The sequence below is a fragment of the Coregonus lavaretus genome, assembly GCF_964263955.1.
Source record: "Coregonus lavaretus genome assembly, chromosome: 28".
Classification (NCBI taxonomy): Eukaryota; Metazoa; Chordata; class Actinopteri; order Salmoniformes; family Salmonidae; genus Coregonus; species Coregonus lavaretus.
In genome coordinates this window covers 4,552,708-4,577,549 of record NC_140015.1, presented here as the reverse complement: position 1 = coordinate 4,577,549, position 24,842 = coordinate 4,552,708, and the positions used below count along the sequence as shown (strand labels likewise).

The window sequence follows — 24,842 nt, the reverse complement described above, 5'->3', positions numbered from 1 at the left end:
CTACCTGATCCAGAGCCGACAGTGCACAACTCCAAAAGGGTCTGGGACTAGCGGGGGAGAAGGGGAGAGGAGATCTAGGGAAGGGAATGGGAAAAGAGGATCAAGGAAGGGGGATGGAAGTAAAGACAGGAAGGAGGGAGACAGGAAAAGATAGTTGGCGATCAAAAATGTGGAATATCTGGAGATGCAATAGGTTGAGCTGCAGTACAGAGATGACAGATTGCAAGTTGTTTTTGCAGGGGTTGATATAAATACAATCTTTGTTCATAGTTTTTTGTTGTTTATTTATCATTGTCTGTTATTGTTGTTTCTGTTTGTCTTTGTGTGAAAGTGAAATGAGCCAAGCAATTCCTGACAACTTTGTCATGCTCAGGGAGGTGAAGTTAGTGTGGAAAATGGGTCCGTTCCAGGTCGTGTTTATTGCAGTCATGTTGCACAGATGATCAGATCTCATAAAGCCTGGTGAAGTGTTCCTATGTGTTTTTATCTTCCGAGATGTGCATCCCCATTGATAAAACGGAATACCTGGAACAGCACCACCGTATCAGAATCTCAAATCTCTTGCAAATGTTGTATGTAATATGTGATATACTGTATAGTCATATTTTTCAGCCAATTTATGTATTTTATACTGAGCTGCAGGCGAGAATGCAGCATTATGTGAAACTTCTTGTTTTGAACAGCACGAAGTTGTCAGTGTAATTCTTGTTAATAGCTATCCAATAAAAAATACATGATTGGTTGAAATTATATTGCTTCTCGTTGATGAATTTTGAATTCATGCCGAGTCCTTTTTGAAGAATGGCCTAGAATGTATTCAGTCATGTCAAATGTTCAGAACCTTGCAGATAGTAGCTTAGGTTCAGTCTGCAGCATCACAGTCAAAGGCCAAACATACCATGGAAGTCTCTCAATCACCAATGGGAATGGAGAAAAGCAGAATAGCACACAAATGAACGACTAGTTGAGATTGAGAACAAAAATGCAAACTTTATTGTTGAGAAGATTATTTTCATTCCAATCATAACAGGTCAACATTAGATCTAATCTATACAGATCAGTTCTGTGGTCGGGTTTGCACAGGCCTGGATTTGGGTTAGGCCGGATCCAGTCTGCCAGTCAATTAAATGCGTCCCACGGTGGATTTAGTAAGCTCGGCTGTCAACAAGTTACAGAATCTGCTGCTTTATAAAACACAGGCACATAAATTACCTCTGATGTCTGCTATTTGCGGTTGGTAAACGAACTAACGGCTAATGGTAACTAACAAGTAACGGTAACTACTGCGCTGATTCCATAATGCAATGCATCTGTCCTGAAGGGCTGTTCTCCTGTCCAATGGCAGTTACAATTTGGTTAGAATGTGCCTCCATCTACTATCTGTTACCGTAACCCATACAAGGCACTGTCATGTTGTAGTCTCCTTCTTGTTGTGAACACTCTTCATGTGCCTTCTTTGGGATTCAAGCGCTTTGAAGCGCATACCGCAATCAGTGCACACATATGGTCGTTCCTCATTGTGCATTGTCTGGTGCTTATTCAGGGAAGTTAACGTGGCAAAACATTTGTAGCATTCAGAACACATATACGGTCTCTCCCATGTGTGAACTCTCATATGCACTTTCAGGTTATCTCGTCTGTTAAAACCACGGTGGCAAACCGGGCAAGGAAATAGTTTGTCCCCTGTGTGAATCCTCCTATGCTTTGTCAGACAATCACTCGACCTGAAGCCTTTGCCACAGTCACTGCACCGATGGGGTCTTTCCCCTGTGTGAATCATCATATGTCTTTTCAGATTACTAGTCCAGTTGAAACATTGACCACATAAGTGACAAAAAATATTTTTCATGTGAGTTTGGAGATGGTCTATCAGAATTTCTTTGGACTCAAAGTGTTTTCCACAGACACCGCAAAGGCAATCTAGGTCTATATCCTCTGTGTGTTCTTGTGTATGTTTTATTAAAAAACTCACAGAGTAACATTTATTTCCACACACACCACACCAACAGGGAGTAGTAAGGCTTTGACTGTGTGGGTTCAGATGGGATGACTGTGGATTTCCTTCCTTTTTTCCAGATACCGGAGCTTTGGCTTGTTATTTTCTGTGCTTTCTTTGATTTGAGTGCTTTAAACCTAATCCAAGGTTATTTTTCCTCTTCATTGACACCTTCCCTGTATTCACTTGGGGTTGGAGAACAGTCTGGATTTACTGCAGAGAGGGGCTGAGAGTCACTCCTTAGTTCTAATACTATGTAGCCCTCTACATCAGGTTCAGCTTTGATCTGTTCCAATTAGGTGCTAGGTAGAGAGGCTCCCTGTTCATATTCCTCACTTTGGGTTTGGTAAAGATGTGAGGGCTGACATGAGTCCTCTTCCTGATCATAGTCACTTTTCACACGGTCATTTGACCTAATTATGAAGAAGTAATTATGAAACTCTTCCTCCTGACTGGTCCTGTGTTGCTCCTGTTGTTGCTCTTTAATCTATTTGGGCTCTGGGTCTTCTTGCCCCAGACTGGGGCTCCACTCCTGCTCACAGTGTTGCTGCTCAGGGGGAACCTCCTCTTCGAAGACAGTGAGAGAGAGCTGATGGAGGTCTGGAGAGAAGGAGAAACGATTAAACCAAAATATCAAAGCTGACATGATGAGAAAATAATTACATTTATATGAATGAAACATAATACAAAATATGTCTTTCAGCAAGACATGATGTGTTTCGTGCTCAAATTTAATAAAATAAGATTGCCAATGTCGCATAATATTAACGTAAACAGGTCAAACGTAATAGCTAGTGACAAACCTGTCCTATGTAATTGTATTTGGTGGTTTGAACACGATATCAAGCTGCCTCTGTAGACGGCCATTCTCCTATTTTGAACGATAAACTTCTTCCTGGTACTCTGCTATCGTTTTCGCAACAGCCCCAAATTTCTCCTCTGCGGCTGCTGTTAAACGCTGGTTGAGAAACACTCTCAACAACTGTATTTTAGCCATTTTAGAGAATCCAAGTAACCTACGAGGCTGGCTGGCTAGCTGGCTAGCTAGCTAGCTAGCGTGTTTGTCGGCGTTTTGGTAACCTTTCACCTTAGTTTTGGCCATGCACGAGCCTATCACATTTTGCACTGTCGCCACCTGCTGGGCTGGAACATAAAGTGTTGTCTTCGATGACTAATGATCTGTTAAGTGACGGTTGTACTACCCAATGATATTTCCACAAGGGGCGGGATGTAGTGTATTCTACGTTCTGAACACGTTGGAGGAGTCAGGAAGTTTAGTAACGATACATACATTTGTGGGAACCTTTGACACTGCGTTGTTTTGGTCTTTAAAACAAAAATGCCGTCTCTAAATGGGAAACCGGACGTCCTGTTTGTAAGTTATTTCATGAATATTGATATTTTGTTGTAGAATTGTTCTCAGCATGTTGTAATATTTCCGCGGCCTCCTCGGCTGTGTCGATTTGAATTCCCGACAATCCATATCTATCTGACAACATATCTAGATTATCGTTCCTTGAGATACTGTACAGGCTACTGTTTGTGAATTTACAGCCTCTCGTAGCCCTTTCTATCCTTCGAACAATGTTGCACTAGTTCTGAGAATAGTGTAACGTTTTTCGAAGGAGAGAAAAGTGTGTAAGGTTGTTCGAAGGAGAGGAGGCTACTGTTAGGCCTCCTGTTGACCGTTTTGCTGTGTTGGTGGTGGGCTTTTTCAGGAGGAAGATGACCTGCCTTATGAGGAGGAGATCATCAGGAATCCGTACTCGGTCAAGTGCTGGATGCGCTACATCGAATTCAAACAGAACGGCGCCAAGTCCATCCTCAACATGATCTATGAACGAGCTCTGAAAGAGCTACCTGGCAGGTAGAAGCAACGTTTCTACATCTAGCTAGATGCAGTGTTTCCCAATCATGGTCCTGGGGAACCAAAGGGGTGCCGTGCATAGTTTTGTTTTTGCCCAAAAATACACCCCCCTGGGTCCCCAGGGCCAGGATAGGAAAACACTGCTAAAGGTTCATGGAAAATACTGTAGTGTCCCAGACGTGTTCACAGACAGTTACTGTTGCACATATAGGGCCGGTGGAAGACTCCTCTCTAGTCTCTAACATGTAGGCTCACTTTTTGTGAACAGTCCCATCACAAGTCAGACTGTTGAATAAACTTCATTTGAACGTACTTTACCTGTTGTCTGCTGATTTTGTCCTAGTGTAGAAGGTAATCTGAGACAAAATATCCACAGAGGAGTGTTATTAACCCGACTTTCAGTATGCTGGTCTGTATGTCGGTTTGTATTTTCAATGCTGACACAATTTGCACAAGACTTACACAATATGTCAACAATGGCCGAGTTTAACAGACGCACAGACCAAACGTTGTCCCACGCAAACAGCTGGCAAATTTCAAAAGCGCTTCCAGCTGATTGCGAGGGAATGCGCTTTGGTCGACAACATTCGGTTACATTCGGCTATTGTTGACATATTGTGAGTTGTGAAATGCCGCAAAAAGTCAGGTAAACAACACTTTCCTGTGGTTACCCGATCTCCACTTCCTACCGCCAAAATAACCAACAGCATGGACGACCAGTAAAGTATCTTTAAATATCATTGTATTCAACATTTCAGACTGATATCCATGGAGCAACCATGGTAACAGTCTGATGTTTAGACAAATCTTAAACCTAGTCCTGGACTAAAAACCTTTGTCAATCAGTCTCTGGGAAACCGGCCCATAATCTAGGCTTATTTGAAAACCGTAGACTGGTTGTTATTGAATAGCATACCAGTGTCTGGGCTAGGTTTTTTTTGGCAATGCTAAATGTCATGACTGTGTGTTCACGGATTGTTCATACGTGACCTTGCAGTTACAAGTTATGGTACAACTATCTGAGAGAGAGACGGAAACAGGTCAAAGGGAAGTGCATCACGGAGCCAGCCTACGAGGAGATCAACAACTGCCATGAAAGAGCACTGGTTTTCATGCACAAGGTAGACTAATACTTATTAACCTACATTTCCTGTTGTCCGTCCATCCCCTATTAAGATAAAATACTCCCACAAACTCTGGGGAATATCATTGGCACTGGGTACCACTGTTAAGAGACAGACTATCACAGAGTGCATTTATGTGTGAGAGTATTTTCACTTGGAAGTAGATTTTGTGGTCTGAGATTGTAGGAACAGTATCCCACATAACTTGTTCTTCCCCTGGCTGTCCTAGATGCCGAGGATATGGCTGGACTACTGCCAGTTCCTGGTGTCTCAATGTAAGATCACCAGGAGCAGACGCACGTTTGACCGAGCACTCCGAGCCCTGCCCGTCACTCAGCACCCTCGCATCTGGCCCCTGTACCTCCGCTTTGCCCGGAACCTGCCCCTGCCTGAGACCGCCATCCGTGTCTATCGCAGGTACCTCAAGGTAAGGGGACATTTTGAGAAGATTTGCTCCTCTGTGATTGAGCTACTTTCAAAGCTGAAGCCTCTCTTTATGGAAGATGGTCACAGGATTAAAAAAATAATTGAAACAAATCAGAATTCAGATTAATAAACACTTTATTTATTTTCAACAATGGTGATAAGAATGTCTTTGGTATGAGATTATAACAACAACACATCCCATCAGAATCCTACAAGATATCACTTAACATAGAAGGTAGGCCTGAATTAGATGACAGTGCTACCAATAAATGTGTGAAACTGGATACTGCTGTGAAAGTAGGCTATATGCCGCTCACACGTGTGCATTGGCCCTTAGGCGTATGTAGACCTGATCTCCCACCTCCAGCTGTAGACTGACTGCATTACCCCTGTTATCTGCTGTATCAGTACTAGACTTGTGATCAGATGTGATAGCCATACACTCTCCATTCTTGAATAGGGATGTGTGGGAGGCTTCAGATCCTCCAGCATGAAAGAAGAAGCTGAAGTAGTAGACCCTTCTTACAGGGGCTGTAAACACTCCATAGGCTCTGCCAATGTTAGTGATGACCTTGCTGTAGGTCAGGGGAGTTTCTTGGCTGAAGGGCCCTATTTTTCCAGTCTCTCCCAGGACAGTGGAGAAGAGCACCTTTATCTTCTCTTTATTTCTCCGTTCCTCAAGCTGGCTCACACTGACTTTTAGCTTGGTTTCCATGGCTCCTAGTTTTTCCACCGTGGTTTGCAGTTTTTCCACCGTGGTTTGCAGTTTCTCCTCCACGACTCCGAATTCTGTAATCAGGGTCGACATGTAGCAGGAGTTCTGTAGTTCTGTAGCACATGCCACCTCATGTTCAGTCATGGGGGTGTCCTGCTGTGCCACAGACAGACAGCCGCACAGGGACACCAGCAGAAATACAGTATTCTTCATTCTTCACCTGGGTTCTGATACCTCTCTGAGTAACCTGGATTGGTTCTGAGTAGGCCTAACCTGTTTTGATTCCAGAGTTTTCTCTGCTTATTTTTATACAGCCAGGTTTGACACGATCCAGTTCACTGGAAGTTAGTCCTTGTATTGTTGGTTTTATAGTTATTTATTCAACCGTATAGTCCATAAGTCAGACCCCCACATTTGATCTGTCGGTACCATCTGGGGCCACAATGTCTCAGTGATTTTGTACCTAGAGTGGGCTGTTCTGGCTTGGACAAAGCTTACTTACTGGCCGTGTCCTTAGATTTGCATGATGTGGGATATTGTGCAGCAATGGTAGCTTTGTGTGTGCTATCTACAAATCATATATCATTAGAAATCTGAAACATTTTAGGAAAATGTGGGTCAAGAGACCTCTGACCTCTAGGGTTCATATTAGAATGACCTGTATACATTACCCTGATAACCCTAGAGATGTATTTAGTCCTTGTAATTATTTGAAGGACACGGACAGTACAATATACATGGGTTCAATACATTTTCTCTCTGCTTAATACGTTTTCTAGTCTTCTACACAAGCAGCAGTGTGGTATTCCAGAATTATTACATACATGGTTGATTAAGAAAGCTACATTTATATATTGGTTGTCAAGTACATTTTACCGTGCCAAAAGTCTATATTTCTCAAAATGATGACGTTATTTCTGGAACAGCCACATGGTTTTGACTCTCTCCCTCTCTTTCTCTGCAGCTGTCCCCAGAGAATGCAGAGGAGTACATAGATTACCTGCATTCCTGCGGTAAGCTGGATGAAGCTGCAGTGCGTCTGGCAGCCGTTGTCAACGATGAGAGTTTTGTGTCCAAGGAGGGCAAGTCTAACTACCAGGTAAGGCCACGTCTGGCTCATCCTCCTTATCCCCATGTTGTAGTGTGGTTAATATCTAACGTTATCCCCATGTTGTAGTGTGGTTGATATCTAACGTTATCCCCATGTTGTAGTGTGGTTGATATCTAACGTTATCCCCATGTTGTTGTGTGGTTGATATCTAACATTATCCCCATGTTGTTGTGTGGTTGATATCTAACGTTATCCCCATGTTGTTGTGTGGTTGATATCTAACGTTATCCCCATGTTGTAGTGTGGTTGATATCTAACGTTATCCCCATGTTGTATGGTTAATATCTAACAGCTATGGCACGAGCTGTGTGACCTGATCTCTCAGAACCCAGACAAGGTGAACTCTCTGAATGTTGGGGCCATCATCCGTGGAGGCCTCACTCGCTTCACAGACCAGCTGGGCAAACTCTGGTGCTCCCTGGCTGACTACTACATCCGCAGTGGACATTTTGAAAAGGTACTGGTCTGGATTGATGCGTCCCAAATGGCACCCTATTCTCTTTGTAGTGCACTACTTTTGACCAGAGCCCTATAGACAATGTGGTCTTTATAGTCCACTTTTGACTTTGTCGTCATGCATCAGGGTCATTAGAAGTGATGGAGGATTATAGGGTAACTCACCACCATAACGTTGTCATAATATATATTTGACAAGTTTTGACTAGCTATCATGCATGTTATGAAACTTTACGACGTCGTTATGTAGTTCAAGTAAAGTGTTACCAAATATATTCAGCGTTTTTGGGATGCACACACACACAGACTAATTTGAGTGCTTGTGTGTTGTGGCCCACCAGGCTCGTGATGTGTATGAGGAGGCCATCTTGACGGTGGTGACGGTGAGAGATTTCACCCAGGTGTTCGACAGCTACGCCCAGTTTGAGGAGAGCATGATCGCTGCCAAGATGGAGACTACCTCCGAGCTGGGGAAAGATGAAGAAGGTGGGTGCATCTCAATAGTCTAAAGGTCTCACTCTCCTCGTCTCCTGCTCGGATCTCAAATAACTGTATTAAGGGAAATCGATTCCTGGCCTAGGCATCCATGTTACTGTTTTCCCAATCCTGGCTGCGACTGAGTAAAAAATCAAACTAAATCAAATGTTATTCGTCACATACACAGTTTACAGCCGGTATAAAAGGTGCAGCGAAATGCTTGTGCGCTAGTTCCTTCAACATAACACAACATGAATGTAACTGAAGGAAAGTAGTCTAGGGAAGCAATCCCTTTTAGAGTATTGAGATGCACCCAGTGTGTCACAGCCGTAAGTGAATGCTTTGCCGTCATGCTCAACTTGTTTTCCCTCTCAGAGGACATAGACCTGGAGCTGCGTCTGGCCCGCTTTGAGCAGCTGATCGCCCGCAGGCCCCTCCTGCTGAACAGTGTGCTGCTGAGACAGAACCCCCACAACGTCCACGAGTGGCATAAGAGGGTCAAACTGTACGAGGGGAAACCACGACAGGTAGCAGAAGACACCAGAAGTGGGCATGTAGTAGGAGTGCTGATCCAGGATCAATTTCACCTTTTAGATACTGAATGTGATTTTATATGAACAGATGGGACCAGATCCTAGATCAGCACTCCTACTCTGAGACCCTTTGTGGATACAGGCCCTGAGCTCTTAGCCCAAGTCTGACTCTGTGCCATCTTTCTGGCTCTGTCTCTAATACCCATTTTATACTACTGAACCGAGGTGTACTGCGCTGGCCTGGTTCCGCATCCACTGTTGTAGCTGGAACCGTGATGTGAAATGAAAATATCCGAGCCAGCGCAGTACGGTTCAGGCCGGCATGATAATGTGAAAGGGTTTGAGAAAGAATCCTGGGAAAACATTTCTTTACCGAGCTAGTTTACATCTGTATTATTGGTAGAGAGTAGCGATTTAATACATGTTTACAGATTTCACATTTAACATTGTTTCTTAGTCTTTCTAGCCGGCAATAGGTACCTTGCATGCTCTTCCTCACATACATGTACAGTGTATAGAATGTGTGTCGTAACCTCTCTTTCAGATCATCAACACCTACACAGAGGCAGTTCAGACTGTGGACCCTATGAAGGCTACAGGGAAACCCAGCTCTCTCTGGGTCTCCTTCGCCAAGTTCTACGAGGAGAACGAGCAGCTAGACGACGTGAGTCTCAAACTAAGGTTCCCCCATCACGTCTCAAACTAAGGTTCTCCATCATGTCTCAAACTAAGGTTCCCCCATCACGTCTCAAACTAAGGTTTCCCCATCACGTCTCAAACTAAGGTTTCCCCATCACGTCTCAAACTAAGGTTTCCCCATCACGTCTCAAACTAAGGTTTCCCCATCACGTCTCAAACTAAGGTTTCCCCATCACGTCTCAAACTAAGGTTTCCCCATCACGTCTCAAACTAAGGTTTCCCCATCACGTCTCAAACTAAGGTTTCCCCATCACGTCTCAAACTAAGGTTTCCCCATCACGTCTCAAACTAAGGTTCCCCCATCACACGTGGGTTGAAATCGTATTTTAAATCTTTCAAATACTTAGTGTTCATTTGAGCATGCCTGGCGTGCCAGATGGGTAGAATTGGCTCTTTTGGGATTATTCCATTGGTTCCATTGCAAGCTCGCCAAGCAAGCTCAATCAAGGCCAGGTTTTCTCCCTACTTAGTGTAACAACAACATAGATTTACTCCTTGAACCCAAGAAGTTAAGTTAGATATTTATTTTTGTAATGTTCTTTTTCCACTTTTCCCCACCATCAGGCACGGACCATCTTTGAGAAGGCCACCAAGGTGAACTACAAGCAGGTTGACGACCTGGCTGGCGTGTGGTGTGAATACGGAGAGATGGAGCTACGCCATGAGAACTACGAACAGGCGCTACGTATACTGAGGGTGAGAAGGAGACACAGGCACAACAAATACTGACCCACTATCTGCCACACACTCCAAAGACACTTACATCTTTTACTTTTCTGTCATCCTGAATGATTTTTAATGCGCTTACAACTGCTAGACATTTCTGTGTGGGCGGCTGACCTGTACTTGCGTTTTTAATTTATCTATTTAATAACTTCAATCAATCAATGAATACCCTCATCTAATCTCAAATTCTGTGATGCAGACTGCTCGTCTCAGGGTTTCAAATATTCTGTCTATAGATGCTAATTATTTATGTATTTTTATTTTACCCTTATTTTACCAGTTAGGTTGACTGAACACATTCTCATTTACAGCAACGATCTGGGGAATAGTTACGGGGGGATGAAAAAATACTGGATGCATGTCTGTGTAAATATCCCTTGACTTTCTCTCTTTCCAAATGTGTAGAAAGCAACTGCCATCCCGTCCAAAAGGGCAGAGTACTTTGACGTGTCAGAGCCAGTGCAGAACAGAGTGTACAAGTCTCTGAAGGTCTGGTCCATGTTGGCTGACCTGGAGGAGAGTATGGGAACCTTCCAGGTACTTTCTTCGTGTTTCCCTCTACTGTGTCTGTCTTCGTTGTGTTGCATTGGTTTAGAAAGGAAAATGAAGGTAGCTTTGATGCAACACATCAGGCAGCCCAAATCGGATCTTTTGCCCCATTATTGGCAAAAGATCTGATCTTATTGGTCAAAATATTAGAATTGGGCTGACTGTGTATACGCAGCCTAATAATAGTCAACCAACATTTCGGCAGCAAGCAGCCTTCATCATGGTTTCTGGATTGGAATGATTAACATTGTTTCGGTTTACACGGTTGGTGTATTCCATGAGCTCTTCTTCTCTCAGATGAAATCTTGTTAGAATAGGAGAAACTGAAAATGCGTTTTGTGCATAGTGATTACCTAGTTTAAGGGACCAAACAATGAAACAACCAAAACATGTAACAACAACGACCATACGATGTAACTAACGACCCTACCTTTTGTCTTGGTCGTTTTTTCCCCGTCAGTCCACCAAGGCGGTGTACGACCGCATCATTGACCTGCGCATTGCCACGCCCCAGATAATCATCAACTACGCCATGTTCCTGGAGGAGCACAACTACTTTGAGGAGAGTTTCAAGGTGACACCACCCACCTGCCCTGCTGAACACATCTCACTAGCCTGGTCCCAGTTCTGTTGTGCTGTCTTGACAACTCTTATGGTCATTGTCACGATGCCTGAACTGGGACCAGTCTTAACATTTCACAGCCTAGCATAACAACAGTAACTCATACTGCATTCAAACTGTTACTTTATAACTGGGTCATGTTCGGGGCCGAGTGCCCTACTGAACACGACCCTGACCATGCCTTCACCCTTAAAACTACAGCATTTTGATCAGTTGTAAATCCCTGTTGCTGACGGTCTCCATGCGCTCTCTGCAGGCGTACGAGCGTGGCATCGCCCTCTTCAGGTGGCCCAACGTCTATGACATCTGGAACACGTACCTTACCAAGTTCATCGACCGCTACGGGGGCACGAAGCTGGAGAGGGCCCGGGACCTGTTTGAGCAGGCGCTGGACGGCTGTCCAGCCAAGTTCGCCAAGAGTAAGGGACATTGTTGTCTACGTGACTTCTGTATTTCTTATGCATGTTTGTGACGTGTTGCATGTCTGTCTAAGCTGACATGCTGTACGATGCAAAAATAATTTTCAGACGGATACAGTAAAGTCATCGTCATCATGGTTGCTTTGTAGCCACTGAGAAGCACCAAGGAAAATACTATCCTTTTCACACTACCAAGCCAAACTGGACTGTATTGTGCTGGCCTGGTTACCCATCCACCACAGTTGCTGGAACCGTGCTGGGAAGGACAGATGTTAAAAGACCATGACCGAGCTCAGTACGGTTCAGGTTGGCATTATAGTATGAAAAGGGTGTTCAAGGATCTTTCAGCCTCAGTTAGTTTTTATAATCAGTTTGCTGCTGGTTTCTATTTGTAATAAGGGCCTCTTATTGATGTGGTACTATCCCCCCCAGCTACAGGAATGACGAGCGATACGTGAACTATTTTCTGTTGTGATTGACAGCCATATACCTGCTGTACGCCAAACTGGAGGAGGAGTTTGGGTTGGCGCGTCACGCAATGGCGGTGTACGAGAGAGCCACGCAGGCGGTGGACAAAACGGAGAGGCATCACATGTTCAACATCTACATCAAGAGGGCTGCAGAGATCTACGGAGTTACCTACACCAGAGCTATCTACCAGAAAGCCATCGAGGTAAGAGGCTCATATTGAGATGCACCTGTGTGTGGATGTGTGCATCTCAATAGTCTAAATCAGGGGCCCGCGAGGGGCGTCCAATCCGGTCCGCGGGTGGTTTGAGTAAAAAAACTAAAATATATATACAGTGCCTTCGGAAAGTATTCAGACCCTTGACTTTTTCCACATTTTGTTACGTTACAGCCTTATTCTTAAATGGATTAAATTGTTTTTTCCCCCTCAATCTACACACAATACCCCATAATGACAAAGCATAAACCGGTTTTTATCAATCTTTGCACATAAAAAAAGAGAAGACAAAAAACGGAATCACATTTACATAAGTATTCAGACCCTTTACTCAGTACTTTGTTGAAGCACCTTTGGCAGCGATTACAGCCTAGTCCTCTTGGGTATGACGCTACAAGCTTGGCACACCTGTATTTGGGGAGTTTCTCCCATTCTTCTCTGCAGATCCTCTCAAGCTCTGTCAGGTTGGATGAGGAGCGTTGCTGCACAGCTATTTTCAGGTCTTTCAAGAGATGGTCGAATGGGTTCGGGCTCTGGCTGGGCCACTCAAGGACATTCAGAGACTTGTCCCAAAGCAACTCCTGCGTTGTCTTGGCTGTGTGCTTAGGGTCGTTGTCCTGTTGGAAGGTGAACCTTCGCCCCAGTCAAGGATCTCTCTGTACTTTGCTCCGTTCATCTTTCCCTCGATCCTGACTAGTCTCCCAGTCCCTGCCACTGAAAAACACTCCCACAGCATGATGCTGCCTCCACCATGCTTCACCGTAGGGAAGGTGCCAGGTTTCCTCCAGATGTGACGCTTGGCATTCAGGCCAAAGACTTGAATCTTGGTTTCATCAGACCAGAGAATCTTGGTCTGATGGTCTGAGAGTCTTTAGGTGCCTTTTGGCAAACTCCAAGCGGGCTGTCATGTGCCTTTTACTGTGGAGTGTCTTCTGTCTGGTCACTCTACCATAATGGCCTGATAGGTGGAGTGCTGCAGAGATGGTTGTCCTTCTGGAAAGTTCTCCCATCTCCACAGAGGAACTTTAGAGCTCTGTCAGAGTGACCATCGGGTTCTTGATCACCTCCCTGACCAAGGCCCTTCTCCCCCGATTGCTCAGTTTGGCCTGGCAGCCAGCTCTAGGAAGATCCTTGGTGGCTCCAAACTTCTTCCATTTAAGAATGATGGAGTCCACTGTGTTCTTGGGGACCTTCAATGCTACATAAATGTTTTGGTACCCTTCCCCAGACCTGTGCCTCGACACAATCCTGTCTCGGAACTCTACGGATAATTCCTTCGACCTCATGGCTTGGTTTTTGCTCTGACATGCATTGTCAACTGTGGGACCTTATATAGATAGGTGTGTGCCTTTCCAAATAATTTCCATTCAATTGAATTTACCACAGGTGGACCTCAATCAAGTTGTAGAAACATCTCAAGGATGATCAATTGAAACAGGATGCACCTGAGCTCAATTTCAAGTCTCATAGCAAGAGGTCTGAATAGTTATGTAAATAAGGTATTTCTGTTTTTATTTGTCATAATTTAGCAAACATTTTAAAAAATCGGTTTTCGCTTTGTCATTATGGGGTATTGTGTGTAGATTACTGAGAATTTTTCAAACATTTAATCCATTTTAGAATAAGGCTGTAACGTAGCAAAATGTGGAAAAGGTCAAGGGGCTTGAATACTTTCCGAAGGCACTGCATATATATATATATATATATATATATATATATATATATATATATATATTACTTGGAAATGTCCTTGTTTTCAAAAGAAAAGGAATTTTTTCATCCATTAAAATAACATCAAATTGATCAGAAATACAGTGTGGACATTGTTAATGTTGTAAATGGCTATTGTAGCTGGAAACGGCTGATTTGTAATTGAATATCTACCTAGGCGTACAGAGGCCCATTATCAGCAACCATCAGTCCTGTGTTCCAATGGTACGTTGTGTTTGATAATCCAAGTTTATCATTTTAAAAGGCTAATTGATCATTAGAAAGCCCTTTTGCAATTATGTTAGCACAGCTGAAAACTGTTGTGCTGATTAAAGAAGCAATAAAACTGGCCTTCTTGAGACTAGTTGAGTATCTGGAGCATCAGCAATTGTGGGTTCGATTTACAGGCTCAAAATGGCCAGAAACAAATAACTTTCTTCTCAAACTCGTCAGTCTATTCTTGTTCTGAGAAATTAAGGCTATTCCATGCGAGAAATTGCCAAGGAACTCAAGATCTCATACAACGCTGTGTAATACTCCCTTCACAGAACAGCACAAACTGGCTCTAACCAGAATAGAAAGAGGAGTGGGAGGCCCCGGTGCACAACTGAGCAAGAGGACAAATACATTAGTGTCTAGTTTGAGAAACAGACGCCTCACTGGTCCTCAACTGCCAGCTTCATTAAATAGTACCCGCAAAACACCAGTCTCAACGTCAACAGTGAAGATGTGACTCCGGGATGCTGACCTTCTAGGCAGTGTTGCAAAGAAAAAGCCATATCTCAGACTGGCCAATAAAAAAGAAAATATTAAGATGGGCAAAAGAACACAGACACTGGACAGAGGAAGATTGGAAAAAAGTGTTATGGACAGACGAATCGAAGTTTGAGGTGTTCGGATCACAAAGAAGAACATTTGTGAGACGCAGACCAAATGAAAAGATGCTGGAGGAGTGCTTGATGCCATCTGTCAAGCATGGTGGAGGCAATGTGATGGTCTGGGGGTGCTTTGGTGGTGGTAAAGTGGGATATTTGTACAGGGTAAAAGTGATCTTGAAGAAGGAAGGATATCACTCCATTTTGCAATGCCATGCCATACCCTGTGGACGGCGCTTGATTGGAGCCAATTTCCTCCTACAACAGGACAGTGACCCAAAGCACAGCTCCGAACTATTTAGGGAAGAAGCAGTCAGCTGGTATTCTGTCTATAATGGAGTGAGCAGCACAGTCACCGGATCTCAAACCTATTGAGCTGTTGTGGGAGCAGCTTGACCGTATGGTACGTAAGAAGTACCCATCAAGCCAATCCAACTTTTGGGAGGTGCTTCAGGAAGCATGGGGTGAAATCTCTTCAGATTACCTCAACAAATTGACAACTAGAATGCCAAAGGTCTGCAAGGCTGTAATTGCTGCAAATGGAGGATTCTTTGACGAAAGCAAAGTTTGAAGGACACAATTATTATTTCAATTAAATCATTATTCCTAACCTTGTCAATGACTACATTTCCTATGCATTTTGCTATATTTCCTATTCTAACTCATTTAATGTATGTTTTCATGGAAAACAAGGACATTTCTAAGTGACCCCAAACATTTGAACGGCAGTTATGTGTGTGTGTGTGTGTATATGTATATATATATATATATATATATATATATATATATATATATATATATATATATATATATATATATATATATATATATATATATATATGGTGTGGGGTGGCATTTCTTTGGGGGGCCGCACAGCCCTCCATGTGCTCGCCAGAGGTAGCCTGACTGCCATTAGGTACCGAGATGAGATCCTCAGACCACTTGTGAGACCATATGCTGGTGCGGTTGGCCCTGGGTTCCTCCTAATGCAAGACAATGCTAGACCTCATGTGGCTGGAGTGTGTCAGCAGTTCCTGCAAGAGGAAGGCATTGATGCTATGGACTGGCCCGCCCGTTCCCCAGACCTGAATCCAATTGAGCACATCTGGGACATCATGTCTCGCTCCATCCACCAACGCCACGTTGCACCACAGACTGTCTAGGAGTTGGCGGATGCTTTAGTCCAGGTCTGGAAGGAGATCCCTCAGGAGACCATCCGCCACCTCATCAGGAGCATGCCCAGGCGTTGTAGGGAGGTCATACAGGCACGTGGAGGCCACACACACTACTGAGCCTCATTTTGACTTGTTTTAAGGACATTACATCAAAGTTGGATCAGCCTGTAGTGTGGTTTTCCACTTTAATTTTGAGGGTGACTCCAAATCCAGACCTCCATGGGTTGATACATTTGATTTCCATTGATAATTTTTGTGTGATTTTGTTGTCAGCACATTCAACTATGTAAAGAAAAAAGTATTTAATAAGATTATTTCATTCATTCAGATCTAGGATGTGTTATTTTAGTGTTCCCTTAATTTTTTTGAGCAGTGTATATTATATATAATAATTATTATTTATTTTTTTACTGGGTGGGAAACAAACTCAATATACTTTAAAATGACTAAAACCAAATAGAAACGGTGTAAAAATTATAAGGGACCTACATTCATCTCCAGCTCACTAATAATCACCTAAATTAAAGCTAGATGGATATTGGACAATTCTTTGCTAATTCTAACGGCGAGGAAATACAACACATTTTCAGTGCGGCCCTCCGGACCTCGTTGAAGAACGAATGCAGCCCCTGTGTCAAAATGAGTTTGACACTCCTAAATGAATCATGTGATTTTTATTTATTGAGATGGTGTATATGGTTATGCAATTAATATATTCCAATATATAATATCATATGTTTTCTTCCAGGTGCTTCCAGACGAACACTCCAGGGACATGTGCCTGCGCTTCGCTGACATGGAGAGCAAACTGGGCGAGATCGACCGGGCCAGAGCCATCTACTCCTACTGCTCCCAGATCTGTGACCCCAGGGTGAGCCCTCACACTCTGACCCATGGTCCTGTTCATTAGTGCATACTAGAGCTGGGGAATATGGACAAAAATCCGTATTGGCGGCAGGTAACTTAGTGGGTAAGAGCGTTGTGCCAGTACCCGAAAGGTCGCTGGTTCTAATCCCCGAGCCGACTAGGTGAAAAATCTGTCGATGTGCCCTTGAGCAAGGCACTTAACCCTAATTGCTTCTGTAAGTCGCTCTGGATAAGAGCGTCTGCTAAATGACTAAAATGTAATGTAAAAATGTATTGCAAAAAATTGCCTGAATTGATGCGATAAACAATAAGAGCGATACATTTATAACATTTTAATGTGCTACCACTAGTTTGATGGTTGTAGCCATCAATTGTCCCATTAACAATCACTCAGCAAACGTATTTCATTTCAAACTTCACAGGCTACTTATTGTAATTAATGATATAAGCAAAATGCCTGCGATAAGTTATTGGAATGGTCGGTGTCGATCATTTCTGGTTTATCGTCCCAGCTGTAACGCACACTGTAGGAAAACGTTATTGAACGGAAAACGAGCTGTTCTTATTGGACAATCCACGTAGTCCTTCCCTGTTTCAGTTCGTTTTCCTCAATTTGGTGGAAACACAGGTTCGTGTTCAGTAGCGATAAAACGTTTTACTCCCTGTGTGTGTGTGTGTTTGCTTCAGATGACGGCCACGTTCTGGCAGACATGGAAGGAGTTTGAGATCCGCCACGGGAACGAAGACACGATCCGTGAGATGCTGAGGATCAAGCGCAGCGTCCAGGCCACGTACAACACACAGGTCAACTTCATGTCCTCACAGATGATGAAGGCCACTACCAACGCCACCGGCACCAGTAAGAACGTACACACGCGCATGCATACAAACACACACACACACACACACCTTCCCACACCTTCGGTCTCTAATGATGACACACAACCTTGTTATCAAGCATGATATGTTTTTCCTATAAAAGATTGATTAATCTCCCATGTTGATTCGAACATGATTTTGAAGTGTCGTGCTTACAGCTGTAGATGTTTTTCATGAAAAACACAATCCAGATGGGGGTAGGTTAGGGCTAATTCAGGGTTAGGGTGTACCTCTGTATCTAACGCTCTTCTTCTATGTGTGTGCAGTCTCAGACCTTGCCCCGGGCCAGATGGGGCTGGATGATATGAAGCTGTTGGAGCAGCAGGCCCAACAGCTGGCCGCCGAGGCTGAACAGGACAAACCCAAACTCAAAGAGAAGATCCTCTTCGTCAGGTCTGTCATTCACCCATCCACCCACACATTTAGCATCCTTTCCACTGACCTCTGAAAAACCCAACTGCAGACCAGGGCCCGAATCCACAAAGCGTCTCAGAATAGGAGTACTGATGTAGGATTTTAAATCATAATGAATAAGATGATATGGACAGATCCTAGATCAGCACTCCTGCTTTGAGACGCTTTGTGGATACGGGCCCAGGAAGTGGCCAGCCATTTAATATAAACACAACGATGCAGAAATACTGGTCTTAACCACTGTGTATCATTGTGTATCTGTTTGTTTAGGAGTGACACGTCTCGCAGCGAGCTGGCTGAACTGGCCAAACAAGCCAACCCTGATGAGATTGATATTGATGATGAGGATGGTGATGGTGATGATGAAGACCAGGGCCCAGAGGGTAAGTTACAACACCACCGGGGGGGGGGGAGCAACGCTATAGAAGATTCACATAGAAATGGACTGTGTAGATACAGAAGGTTATTCTGTCATAGAATATAGAAACATTGCCAACTCTATACATTACATTTCTATCTGCAATGTTTTGAATGTTTCACTTGATTGAATATGTTCCAGCTGTTTTCTTGAAAATCCTAATAATAATAAATACAAAATAAATATCTATACAGTACCAGTCAAAAGTTTGGACACACCTACTCATTCAAGGGTTTTTCTTTATTTTCACTATTTCCTACATTGTAGAATAATAGTGAAGACATCAAAACTATGAAATAACACATGGAATCATGTAGTAACCAAAAACGTGTTAAATATATTTTATATTCTTCAAATAGCCACCCTTTGCTTTGATGACAGCTTTGCACACTCTTGGCATTCTCTCGACAAGCTTCACCAGGAATGCTTTTCCAACAGTCTTGAAGGAGTTCCCACATATGCTGAACACTTGTTGGCTGCTTTTCCTTCACTCTGCGGTCCGACTCATCCCAAACCATCTAAATTGGGTTGAGGTCGGGGGATTGTGGAGGCCAGGTCATCTGATGCAGAACTCAATCACTCTCCTTCTTGGTAAAATAGCCCTTACACAGCCTGGAGGTGTGTTGGGTCATTGTCCTGTTGAAAAATAAATGATAGTCCCACTAAGCCCAAACCAGATGGGATGGCGTATCGCTGCAGAATGCTGTGGTAGCCTTGCTGGTTAAGTGTGCCTTGAATTCTAAATAAATCACAGACAGTGTCACCAGCAAAGCACCCCCACACCATAACACCACCTCCTCCATGCTTTACGGTGGGAACTACACATGCAGAGATAATCCGTTCACCCACACCACGTCTCACAAAGACACAGCGGTTGGAACCAAAAACTCCAGACCAAAGGATAAATTTCCACCAGTCTAATGTCCATTGCTCGTGTTTCTTGGCCCAAGCAGGTCTCTTCTTATTTTTGGTGTCCTTTAGTAGTGGTTTCTTTGCAGCAATTCGACCATGAAGGCCTGATTCACACAGTCCCCTCTGAACAGTTGATGTTGAGATGTGTCTGTGACTTGAACTCTGAAGCATTTATTTGGGCTGCAATTTCTGAGGCTGGTAACTCTAATGAACTTATCCTCTGCAGCAGAGGTAACTCTGGGTCTTCCATTCCTGTGGCGGTCCTCATGAGAGCCAGCTTCATCATAGCGCTTGATGGTTTTTGCGACTGCACTTGAAGAAACTTTCAAAGTTCTTGAAATGTTCCATATTGACTGACCTTCATGTCTTAAAGTAATGATGGACTGTTGTTTCTCTTTGCTTATTTGAGCTGTTCTTGCCATAATATGGACTTGGTCTTTTACCATAGGGCTATCTTCTGTATACCCCCCCTACCTTGTCACAACACAACTGATTGGCTCAAATGCATTAAGAAGGAAAGAAATTCCACAAATTAGCTTTTTAAGAAGGCACACCTGTTAATTGAAATGCATTCCAGGTGATTTACCTCATGAAGCTGGTTGAGAGAATGCCAAGTTTGCAAAGCTGTCATCAAGGCAAAGGGTGGCTATTTTAAGAATCTCAAATTGTTAAAATATATTTTGATTTTTTAATAGATTTTTGGTTACTACATGATTCCATATGTGTTATTTCATAGTTTTGATGTCTTCACTATTATTCTACAATATAAAAAAAATTGTAAAAATAAAGACAAACCCTTGAATGTGTCCAAACTTTTGACTGGTAGTGTGTGTGTGTATATATATATACAGTGGGGAGAACAAGTATTTGATACACTTCCGATTTTGCAGGTTTTCCTACTTTCAAAGCATGTAGAGGTCTGTAATTTTTATCATAGGTACACGTCAAATGTGAGAGATGGAATCTAAAACAAAAATACTTAAAATCACATTGTATGATTTTTAAGTAATTCATTTGCATTTTATTGCATGACATAAGTATTTGATACATCAGAAAAGCAGAACTTAATATTTGGTACAGAAACCTTTGTTTGCAATTACAGAGATCATAAATTTCCCGTAGGTCTTGACCAGGTTTGCACACACTGCAGCAGGGATTTTGGCCCACTCCTCCATACAGACCTTCTCCAGATCCTTCAGGTTTCGGGGCTGTCGCTGGGCAATACGGACTTTCAGCTCCCTCCAAAGATGTTCTATTGGGTTCAGGTCTGAAGACTGGCTAGGCCACTCCAGGACCTTGAGATGCTTCTTACGGAGCCACTCCTTAGTTGCCCTGGCTGTGTGTTTCGGGTCGTTGTCATGCTGGAAGACCCAGCCACGACCCATCTTCAATGCTCTTACTGAGGGAAGGAGGTTGTTGGCCAAGATCTCGCGATACATGGACCCATCCATCCTTCCCTCAATACGGTGCAGTCGTCCTGTCCCCTTTGCAGAAAAGCATCCCCAAAGAATGATGTTTCCACCTCCATGCTTCACGGTTGGGATGGTGTTCTTGGGGTTGTACTCATCCTTCTTCTTCCTCCAAACACGGCGAGTGGAGTTTAGACCAAAAAGCTCTATTTTTGTCTCATCAGACCACATGACCTTCTCCCATTCCTCCTCTGGATCATCCAGATGGTCATTGGCAAACTTCAGACGGGCCTGGACATGCGCTGACTTGAGCAGGGGGACCTTGCGTGCGCTGCTGGATTTTAATCCATGACGGCGTAGTGTGTTACTAATGGTTTTCTTTGAGACTGTGGTCCCAGCTCTCTTCAGGTCATTGACCAGGTCCTGCCATGTAATTCTGGGCTGATCCCTCACCTTTCTCATGATCATTGATGTCCCACGAGGTGAGATCTTGCATGGAGCCCCAGACCGAGGGTGATTGACCGTCATCTTGAACTTCTTCCATTTTCTAATAATTGCACCAACAGTTGTTGCCTTCTCACCAAGCTGCTTGCCTATTGTCCTGTAGTCCATCCCAGCCTTGTGCAGGTCTACAATTGTATCCCTGATGTCCTTACACAGCTCTCTGGTCTTGGCCATTGTGGAGAGGTTGGAGTCTGTTTGATTGAGTGTGTGGACAGGTGTCTTTTATACAGGTAACGAGTTCAAACAGGTGCAGTTAATACAGGTAATGAGTGGAGAACAGGAGGGCTTCTTAAAGAAAAACTAACAGGTCTGTGAGAGCCGGAATTCTTACTGGTTGGTAGGTGATCAAATACTTATGTCATGCAATACAATGCAAATGAATTACTTAAAAATCATACAATGTGATTTTCTGGATTTTTGTTTTAGATTACGTCTCTCACAGTTGAAGTGTACCTATGATAAAAATTACAGACCTCTACATGCTTTGTAAGTAGGAAAACCTGCAAAATCGGCAGTGTATCAAATACTTGTTCTCCCCACTGTATATATATACACACACACACAAAGGTATGTGGACACCCCTTCAAATTAGTGGATTTGGTTATTTCAGCCACACCCGTTGCTGACAGGTGTATAAAATCAAGCATACAGCCATGCAATCTCCATAGACAAACTTTGGCAGTAGAATGGCTTTACTGAAAATCTCTGACTTTCAACGTGACACTGTCATAGGATGCCACCTTTCCAACAAGTCAGTTTGTCAAATTTCTGCCCAGCTAGAGCTGCCCGTTCAATTGTAAGTGCTGTTATTGTGAAGTGGAATCGTCTAGAAGCAACAACGGCTCAGCCGCAAAGTGCTAGGCCACACAAGCACACAGAACGGGACCGCCAAGTGCTGATGCGTGTAGCGCTTAAAAATGTGTCTGTCCTCAGTTGCAACACTCACTACCGAGTTCCAAACTGCCTCTGGAAGCAACGTCAGCACAAGAACTCTTTGTCGGGAGCTTAATGATCACCATTTTCAATGCCAAGCGTCGGCTGGAGTGGTGTAAAGCTCGCCGCCATTGAACTCTGGAGCAGTGGAAATGCATTCTCTGGAGTGATGAATCACGCTTCACCATTTGGCAGTTCGACGGACTAATCTGGGTTTGGCGGGTGCCAGGAGAACGCTACCTGCCCCAATGCATAGTGCCAACTGTAAAGGTTGGTGGAGGAGGAATAATGGTCTGGGGCTGTTTTTCATGGTTCGGGCTAGGCCCCTTGGTTCCAGTGAAGGGAAATCTTAACACTACAGCATACAATGACATTCTAGACAATTCTGTGCTTCCAATGTTGTGTCAACAGTTTGGGGAAGGCCCTTTCCTGTTTCAGCATTACAATGCCCTCGTGCACATAGCAAGGTCCATACAGAAATGGTTTGTCGAGATCGGTGTGGAAGCACTTGACTGGCCTGCACAGAGCCCTGACCTCAACCCCATCGAACACCTTTGGGATTAATTGGAACAGCGACTGCGAGCCAGGCCTAATCGCCCAACATCAGTGTTCGCAGCAATGTTCCAACATCTAGTGGAGAGCCTTCCCAGAAGAGTAGAGGCTGTTATAGCAGCAGAGGGGGGACCCACTCCATATTAATGCCCACGATTTTGGAATGAGATGTTTGACGAGCCGGTGTCCACATACTTTGAGAGAGCGAGAGATGCCTTGCAGCACAGCATGATGGCTGCAACAAGCCTGTGACCTGTTTACTTAGAGTGGTGTCTGTGTCCAAAATGGCACCCTATCCCCTATATAGTGCACTACTTTTGAACTGGTCAAAGGTGGATAGGGGGCCATTTGAGACGCAGCCATGGTGTTCATGTAAATGTGTGTTTTTGATTATGTTTGTCTCTCTCTACAGAGGTGCAGCTGGAACAGAAGAGCGTCCCCACTGCTGTCTTTGGAGGGCTGAAAGAAGGGGAAGATTGAATACAGGATGATATCTGTCCCACAGATGTGACATCACAGATGAGCTCCCTGGTCCACTGATGGAGTCTTTTCAACCCCTGTAAAATGTATGATGAGAATAGAATGTGAACTTTGTCGACTGTAAGGGTTCTTGCTCTACATTCATAGATTGTCAAGTCTGCACCAGATCAGTGAATAAAAATGAGATTTGTGAATAAAATGTAAATGCTCCTTATTCTAAAAACAATTGAAATGCTCCTTTTCCTTCTAAACATGAGGACCAAGGCATGCTTCATAAAGATAAAATGTTTAAATTACGATGGCACGCTCAATAGAACAAAATCGTAAAAATCTCTGAAGTGTTTTGGGATGACTTTTGTCAGGTAGTTAAGATTTTGTTCTATTGAACATGCTACAGTATCATAATAAAGAGGGCCTTGGTCCTCCTGGTTATTTATTTAAAATTAACCCCTTAACCAAAGAGCGCCTTTGACCTACAAAGATCTACTAGTAGTGTATCCTAGCAGCGCTTCCTGTTATTTATTTCTACATTTTTACATTTTTAGTCATTTAGCAGACGCTCTTATCCAGAGCGACTTACAGGAGCAATTAGGGTTAAGTGCCTTGCTCAAGGGCACATCGACAGATTGTTCACCTAGTCGGCTCGGGGATTAGAACCAGCGACCTTTCGGTTACTGACACAACGCTCTTAACCACTAAGCTACCTGCCTGCCGCCCCTTCTACAAATGCTCCTTGATGTAGTAATGCATTAAAGCAAAACTAGCATTGGTGGCACTCTTTCTAAAGTTAATCACTGTTTGCTACAGTGTTGTATGTCTTTTTCTTGATGTCAAGTTTGGCGTTGCGATTATTTCAACCCGCATGACATGAATCTGTTCACAGTGGTTCTATGAAATTGATGTGTAAACTGCTGACATAACTCTTACTGTAAGTCCAACACCATGACTGACAGGTCTGTGCAGCAGTGCTTTGCTGCAGAAAGAGAAAGGGGAGTTTCCTGCCCTAGAAAAACAGGGAGGAGTTATGCTGGGTGAATAGGGAATATTTCATTGATACTGGAGCTGGGAGTTGTAGTAAGCAACAAGAGCCACATTATACATGCTCCCTGGCTTATTGTTTCGATTTTGAAAACTGTTTAGCACTCACTCTAGCTGGCGTTCAACGATTCTTAGGAATTAGGAACACACATACGTGGCATCCTAGACTGGATCTGAGCAGTATATTGTGTATTATAGCCTGAAGTGATATAATTTACACTTCCAGCTAAACTAACCCTTAAACCAGTTTTTTACTGATAGATTAGTTTGT

General features: G+C 43.6%; 1 protein-coding gene and 1 pseudogene across 2 annotated transcripts; one reads left to right on the top strand and one right to left on the bottom strand.

Annotated features, from left to right (window-relative positions):
• Positions 1–970: 970 nt before the first annotated feature.
• LOC311104099 lies at positions 971–3,034 on the bottom strand (annotated as a pseudogene). The gene is made up of 2 exons (XR_014615789.1): positions 2,800–3,034; positions 971–2,596 (listed from the first exon to the last, which is right to left on the bottom strand). The product of XR_014615789.1 is annotated as an uncharacterized misc_RNA (transcript).
• A 197-nt stretch (positions 3,035–3,231) lies between these two features.
• Positions 3,232–23,848, top strand: LOC311104093 (pre-mRNA-splicing factor SYF1-like). The gene is made up of 19 exons (XM_084145761.1): positions 3,232–3,371; positions 3,715–3,863; positions 4,861–4,984; positions 5,217–5,414; positions 7,093–7,227; positions 7,532–7,696; positions 8,037–8,181; positions 8,548–8,699; positions 9,250–9,369; positions 9,969–10,100; positions 10,536–10,667; positions 11,140–11,253; positions 11,558–11,720; positions 12,203–12,393; positions 16,914–17,036; positions 17,720–17,891; positions 18,178–18,304; positions 18,596–18,708; positions 23,466–23,848. The coding sequence occupies exons 1-19, from the start codon at positions 3,336–3,338 to the stop codon at positions 23,531–23,533; spliced, it is 2,559 nt and encodes an 852-aa protein (XP_084001887.1). The 5' UTR covers positions 3,232–3,335; the 3' UTR covers positions 23,534–23,848.
• Positions 23,849–24,842: the final 994 nt, after the last annotated feature.

What these genes read in the sequence shown, in the direction of transcription:
- LOC311104093 (XM_084145761.1), top strand. Translation starts at nt 3,336, where the DNA reads ATGCCGTCTCTAAATGGGAAACCGGACGTCCTGTTT. An exon ending in AGAGTATGGGAACCTTCCAG is followed by an intron (nt 10,668 to 11,139) that starts GTACTTTCTTCG and finishes TTTCCCCGTCAG; the next exon opens with TCCACCAAGGCGGTGTACGA. An exon ending in TCCAGCCAAGTTCGCCAAGA is followed by an intron (nt 11,721 to 12,202) that starts GTAAGGGACATT and finishes TGTGATTGACAG; the next exon opens with CCATATACCTGCTGTACGCC.